The 7,720-nt window shown below is 36.2% G+C and overlaps 1 protein-coding gene across 1 annotated transcript; it reads right to left on the bottom strand.

Annotated features, from left to right (window-relative positions):
- Positions 1-605: 605 nt before the first annotated feature.
- On the bottom strand, positions 606-6,793 carry LOC147857535 (transmembrane 9 superfamily member 1-like). The gene is made up of 13 exons (XM_087327130.1): positions 6,647-6,793; positions 5,606-5,801; positions 5,424-5,528; positions 5,287-5,304; positions 5,101-5,195; positions 4,864-5,016; positions 3,667-3,801; positions 3,421-3,587; positions 1,949-2,043; positions 1,739-1,869; positions 1,419-1,661; positions 1,045-1,318; positions 606-936 (listed from the first exon to the last, which is right to left on the bottom strand). The coding sequence occupies exons 1-13, from the start codon at positions 6,737-6,739 to the stop codon at positions 869-871; spliced, it is 1,773 nt and encodes a 590-aa protein (XP_087183256.1). The 5' UTR covers positions 6,740-6,793; the 3' UTR covers positions 606-868.
- Positions 6,794-7,720: the final 927 nt, after the last annotated feature.

A 7,720-nucleotide genomic window follows, 5' to 3' on the forward strand; every position in this document is an offset into this window, starting at 1 on the left:
GCTCGAAAATTACATCTATCATAAATTGATTGTACATAAAGCTTGGTTAGTAGTAGATTGGTGGCCCGTTACACTATGTATACTATGGTTGCATCCAATGCTGGACAAATGATGACAACGTCATTTTACATTATGTGTGAAGCTATTTCTTTTGTAGTAAAGGGTTACGAGATATTACATAGATTGAAAGGAAATTTGATTTTGTCAATCTTTGCAATTGAGTTACATAGTTCAGAAAAAATGATGCATGGTGTAACAAAGATGTGTGAAAGTCAAATTTTGAATCAACACCTTGTGTCAATCGATGGGACCCTAATATAGCCAAAGTCAAGATCTTCAGTATAGCTGGACTTTGTAACCTTTCTTAGTTTTAGATCATAATTGTAGGAAAATATGTATTATTTTGATTTGATTTCGAAACAAAATTTGATGCCTTGCAAGTGTTATAATTATACAAATGAACGGTTAGAAATCTGGCATGAAAGACATACGTAAGACCTACATTTCAAGCTAAAGAAAGGACGGGTTTATCACTGTTACAAAATGAGCTTAACAAATAAAAAGACAAAAAAATACAAGGATATGTTATCAAGATAAGATCTGCAATTAAAAAATAACTATTTCCATTGAGAAAAGAACATCTGAGACCACAACCTGTGTACAATCCAGATCTTCTCGAAGGTACACAGTGATAAGGTTCCATTTAATTCAGCTCCTCCCAAGAGAAATCTTGAGGACCCACATTCCAAGATAAACCTCTAGAATCCTACAGCCCATCTTCTAAAACAAAACTTTTCAATGGCAATCCCTGTATGTGTATGAACCTCTCCTCTACCCACTAAAAGAATTACATCACTTTGATTGATATTTAATCACATTTAATATTCCTATAGATTCGTCTCACGAACATGGAGGATCCAAAATAGCCGACAGCACCTGAACATTTGGAAAACAAAGAAATAGTGTGTTTGAGCTGCAGCAATATCACAACAAACAAACAGATTATCTCAATAATGACACCAGCATGACGTAGCATTCACTTACCACAAAGAATACTGAGTCCAAGGCAGAACATGAGAGTATAACCAAAGTAAAAGCTCGTCTGAAAGAACCCTGACATCTTGGTCTTCATGCAATAATAATAGATGGCATACATGTATACGTAAATAGCAGTTGATGCAGCCGAGAAGAAAGATGTCCATTGCCAATGATAGTTCTCAGCATTAAGGAGAAAATATGTCCCCACAATAGTGACACAGACGGTAACGATGATGAGTATTACAAATACCAGTAACATGAACCCATACACATAATATACCTGAAACATAAAATATTCTTATTAGGACAGTTGAAACTAGTATTATAGATTTTAGTTTTAGAAACTGGACACGACTATATGAAACTTCAGGCATTGCTACCTTGTAGTTCCAAAAGGACGTGAATACAAAGTACATCTCAATAAAAATGCTTCCAAATGGCAACAATCCTCCCATCAGAGATATCACAAATGGTGTCAAGTACCACTTCTTTTCAGGAATTGGACGAGGAATTGTCTTTACACGACAAGGGTTGTCTGGAGCACCGCTCCAATTCCTACCAATTACTGTACCAAGTAATGCTAGTGGGAAGGAAATGAAGGCCCAGATAACAAACACCACGACCTACAAATAATAGATGTGGATGTTAGCTAGACATCGCAATAGTTTGCATAAAAAGTAAAATAGAAAAAGCTAGATACCATGGTACCGAATGGGATGGCTGCCAATGAGCGGTAAAAGATAGCTACTATATTCAGCACAAAACCGATCCCAAAGCACATAAATGGGAAAAGTGAAGCTGTCAAAAGCATAGACTTAATCCAATACTTCCCTGTCAAGCATCAAAAGCATGCAGTTTAGAAAGAATTTTTATATCCTTTGAATTAAATCTACATCAGAAATTTGCTTACCATCATTCTTCGAATAAAGACTGCCGCTCACATATCCAGCAATGAAGGATGTGAAAGCATAGCAGACAATAAAAACTGTGACAATTGCCCCCCGTCTGAAATGGAACAAAGTGATCATTTTCAGTCATGAAATTCAGCTAATGCAGAAATATTCTTTATCATTATTATTATTTGAAGATTGCTGTGGGCCAACATTATCACTATTAGTCACTTCAGAGAATTTGTACTACAGAGCAGTAACCTTCCTTCTTAGGAAGGAGTTACATACAAGATGATATGTTTACTTCGTCTCATACGTCAAATTTAGCCGCCTGGTGGACGATAAAAATCCTATTCTAATTGAACATAATAGCAGATACACCTGACATGAACACAGTTTCTAATGGCAATAGGATCTATGTTATATTCACATTGAATGGAAGCGGAGTAAGCAAAGCAAGTGGCATTCAAGCATTTCTTTTCTTCCTTTGCTAACATGTGTGTGCATACATAGGGGTTGTCACCTCTTAACTCAAGTGAAAGGTTATCGAAATACAGCAAAGTTGAAGACCATAAAGTATGACCATGCCTGTGACATAAAATGTCACCTGCTCCCAATACACCCACTTGGTCCTGCTGTTGGTAATTAGAAGGGGCAGAGTATGATATCCTAAAAATACCCTTAAACTCCATTGATAAGTTATAGCATCTCTGAACGTCAAGGTATTTTGAACCTTTTATAAAAGAGAGCATATAGCACTGTATCTAGGATTATCGCCATAAATAAGACATGGGTCAAGTATTTTTCAGTATGGTCGTTGTCATATGGCCCTTTGAGTCTCTACTCTGCAGTAAATCATCTATACAATAAGCCCATCAAATCAAATAACATCCTCTTAAAGCCACCCATAACTTTGGCAATATAAATCCTTTGTTTTTCACTTTGATTACTGTTGTAATATGCATGTTGCTTGGGGTCTCTACAGCAATCTATATACTCATCATCCATCTAAAAAGACAACACCCTCTTCAGAGGTTCAGGTGCCCAAGTGAACTACTTCTCATCTACTTCAAACTTCCATTTCTATTGCAAAATAAAAGCTTCAATGAGGCGAATGTGTTGCATTACTTCATTATAGCTTTATAAGATATGGTTCTAAAAAGTTTTCTAGACCTCCAACCTTAAAGATATGTATTATTGTAATACATGTTGGCCCAAAGTTTTCTGATCTAATTGATCCATGAACAAGGCAATTCATCCCATATAGTAAGACATAGTTCGCATAATGTCATCTGGCTTCATCAATAGATGTACGTTTCTGTTCTTCACAAAACTATCAAATACAGAGATTTTAAAATTCCACGCTTATACTATGCTGTATGCATCAGCAATCTTAACAGACTTAATACCAAGTTTCTCCAATAGAAAAGTTATGATTGAGTTTTAGTCTAACAACTTCTAATCAGTGAGTATGAGATTCACAGAAGCATACCCCACATAAAGCATTCCAACCATCGCCAGCAAGATAACCACAAATATAAGTGCTGTTAGTTGAGCACCTATTCCAACAAGCGCTGAGAGGAGGACTAGATTTCGAGGTGATCTAAAAACATCACCATGCACTAGTTTCCAGCCAGATTCTTCATTGACATCTCTTTCCTAATTAAAAGGGAGAGAAAAAAATTGAATCAACAGCTCAGGACAATCTGTTGAGCATAAAAAAACTGTTATACATTACCAATGACTCCAAGTCATCTTCTTCTTTAGCATATTTTGCATAGTCCTTGCGTAGTGTCCTCATCAGGATCATTGAAACCAACCCAGTCAGAAACATGACCATCATAAAGGAGTTGAAGATTGAGAACCAATGGATCTGAAAGGTATTGCATGAAAAAATGTAAATTTAGCTAGAAGCTCAAAATACCGCAGTTGGTCTCTTAGACTTATATACATGTCATTGGAGACTAGTAAGTATTGTAAAACTGATCATTTGGAACAGTGTAATTACATCATTAAATATAATAAACATTAGATTCAAATTTCATTTTGCATTCTTTGCTTACTCTCTTTCTCACTCCAAAATTCCTACCACCATATATCAGCCTAATCATGATCTGACATCAACTTCTTTTCATACATAAAATGAAAATTCAATTGACATTTGGTCTCCATTGCTTTCTCATTCCAATTTTAATGCTCAATCCCTTCAATATTGATATGACGAGTGTAATCAGATATTTTTAGCCTACTTGCAAGTTGTCAGATCAGTATTACTGCCTAAAACATTATCTGGCTCCCATAAAATTCGCAAGTAATGGTAGCTTTCTTATTTCTTGGACAATTCCGGCTCAAGGAATCTTAGGCGTATCATAAATCAAGAATTTCCATAAAATGGAATGGCTATTTTTCCGCATCCAAAAAAAAAACGTCATTTCTTTGTACTTATTCTTGGGAACTTATCTTTTCATCTTTCTTGTTTTGTACTGTCTATTTTCTCTGTGGTTCATTTGAAATTTTGGTTTCAGGGATAATTGCTACAACAATTTGTCGTTACAAATCCTCTGGCAACAGGACTTGCAAGGGGCAAAGAGTATGATCTTCTACAGGAATGAGATTGAGCTCCTTACAGAGCTTATATGTTCAGATCATTATACACAGACATCTATGACTTTCCTTCATCTTCCTCATACAAAGATATGTCTCAAACATGGTGGTTATAGGATACCACCCATGAGCATATGGATAAGTATGCCATTTAGATATTTGTGTGTTTTCTGAGCTTTGATGCTTTATTTTTAAGTTGATCACCAAATAGACTGAACAAGTTCAAGTAATTGAAATGTAATGTGTTTAATAATTCCCTTTCCTTACTTGTGAATATATTTTTATATACACTCATCTATTAAAAGAAGGACTTTGTGAGTATAATTTCTACCTGGTGCTCAAAGAAAGGGTAATCCAAGTATGCATCAAATCGTCTAGCAAAAGGGGTGTCGATCGGCAACCAAGTTACTGAATAGGTAAAATCCAACAATTTTCCAGGAACCAACCGTAAAGGACTGTCTTGGGTAAGATTGACTTGAATGATCTGATTTGATGCAACCAATTTACAAACTATATATATGCCTGTTAACAAAAATCTCTTAATGATTTAAAATGCCAGACCAAATACCTGGTTATTGTTGTATTTGATGACAAAATTCTTATGAGTATAAAGAAGGTGCTTTGAATCATCATTCTTTTCAGGATGATATTCCCCAACAAAACCTGTAGAGTTCAGTTTGCAGCCATAAGTATCATAATAAAATTAATCAGAAGCAAAATGTAGACATATAATTGACATATGAAATGTACTTACCCCACAGAGGTAGATCATCTACAATAACAGTCACCATCACAAGGTACCATTTGCCGAGGTAAATAAATAACACAATGAATACTTTGGAAACAAAGAAGAAAGATATTTGAAAGAGTGGAGGTTCTTTGATTTAATACCCATGAAAAACTCAAACCAGTATGTGTTTTCAATGGCATCTTTAAACTCTTGTACTTTTCCAACATCCAGGTCAAGCTTACATATGATGCTCCTCTCAACATTTTCTGCAGTCGAAATACATTATATACAATCTGAAGCATTTACTGGAGTAGCAAAAGGAAAATGTACTAAATGACCTTACGTTTAAATTTGATATCAATTTGACTGTCAATCAGCTCGTTTCCTTCCAATACCTCACCAAGTCCACCCCACTTATGAATAGGATTCTCAGAGCCTCGTAAACAGAAGGGTAAGCTATAGTAGTTGTAGGTCTCTTGAGGATTGTAGTATGGACCAACCTTGTTCACCCACAACGTAACACGTTCATTGTCTGCATACTGGAAAATGAGGCTAACGTATTATATATGACAAAGGTCTAGAGTAGAATTCATACGACGAAATCCAATCAATGATATACAAGACTAACTCATAACATCTTTAGAAAACAGCTATAGCTATCGACACCGACCTTTTAAGCATTAAATTGTGGCATTCCTTTTTATGACCAGGACATGGCATTAAGATAACACACAATTAATACAATGATCTATGCGTGGAGTTAGGCTATTTTGTGCTGTAGATCAATTTGCTCAAAACAATCTTATACATCTATCGAGCTGTGTTTACATTACAATAGTATTGGTCGAGAAACCTACAATAGTATTAGTCCTGGAAAACGTTTTCTACATTATGAGAGTATTAATGGAGAATTTGTGCAAAAAAATCGTAAACTTCTGTCATTGTGTCTATGTTACTAACAAATATATGGCACTCTTCTAAATCCTGCTCAAAACAGCTTACATTACTGGAAAACTGTAATTTTACAACAGTAGCAACAGAGTAATTCTTTTGGATGAATCTTAATCTGTCATACCATTTCTTAATGCTCAATAGATCTTATAGTTCTGAGAACTTCTGACAGAACCCGTCTACATTAAGAGTGTGCTAACACGGGAGTTTGCAGTATCTCCTAGGGCGTGAAGAGAGCAGTGACCAGATCTCGATGAATAGATGCTAAAATATACGTTCTCGATTGGGCAGAGAAGCTGGATTAGAATCAAACGAAATTAAGAAGAGAGAGAGAAACAGATTACTCGATGACTGTATTCTCCGGCAGAATCAAAATAGAAGAGAAATGGAATAAGCAATGAGAGAGAGAGAGAGAGATGGATGGAGGTATTACCTTATGATCGTATTCTCCAGCAGAAGCGACATAGAAGAGAAATGGAAGAAACCAAAGGGAGGAGAAGGGAATTAATTTCGAAGGAGGGAGCATGGCGATCTCTCTCGCCTTCTTTCTTCTTTCTTCTTCTCTTCTGCTACGTCTTCTTCGATCACTTACTTCTTCTTCTTCTTCTGATTCCTACTCCTGCTCTTCTTCTCAGACAGAGACAGAGAAACAGAGAGGTCTCTAAAGAGAGAAGAGAAGCCCCACTAAGCTTTACCACTACATACTAGTGACATAAACAAGAACAAAAAGAACACACACAAGAGAGAGAGAGAGAGAGAGAGAGAGAGAGAGAGAGAGAGAAGAGAGAGATTGTATTGTATTGTATATTATGTGTCTTAGGAGGTCATATATGTCTATGACCCAGGATACCAAGAATATTAGATTTCACATGATACATGTGAAAGCGAGTAGCGACTCTCCGAGTAGTGCATATATTGTGGGTTGTGAGAGAAATTCGTGTTAAGGATTGGATTGGGCTTTGGTCGAAGATGTGTTGAAAAAGCATGGCGGAATATAATCAGAGGCAGGGAGAGAGAGAGCATTCGTATGTCAATGTGTGATTGATACCCAAACTCTCGAAGTTTGTTTAGGGCAAAGTATGCATGTGAGCTAAGTCTCATGGAAGCAATGGTTAAAATTGCAAACAACGGAATGGGCTCTAACATGTATTGATGTCTATCGTTTCCCTGTTCTATGAAGAATATGGTTTTGTAGTTAGGTGCAACATGTGTATGAAGCATGAGCCTCCACATTTGTCTCATGCCATGATAAATTGGTGTTGCAAAAAGGCCTCGTTCACAAAGGAATCTAGTGATGCATCATGACGCAAGTATATTGCATCCCATCTACCAAACCATTTTTACATATCTTGCATCCAACAAAAATGCAAAGTTTTGCTTTTATGTATCTTTGGCATCTTTTTGTTTGCTTCCCATGCAATTCTAAGAAGTCAATGTGAGAGACTTTTTTGAACCTTGAGCATGAATTCTACGATCATTTCCATGGCCATGATCTCAATGGGAAGTG

The sequence above is a fragment of the Azolla caroliniana genome, unplaced genomic scaffold (genome assembly GCF_043228905.1).
Source record: "Azolla caroliniana isolate FFs.n. ecotype wild unplaced genomic scaffold, voAzoCaro1.0.p SCAF_11, whole genome shotgun sequence".
In the NCBI taxonomy this organism is placed as follows: Eukaryota; Viridiplantae; Streptophyta; class Polypodiopsida; order Salviniales; family Salviniaceae; genus Azolla; species Azolla caroliniana.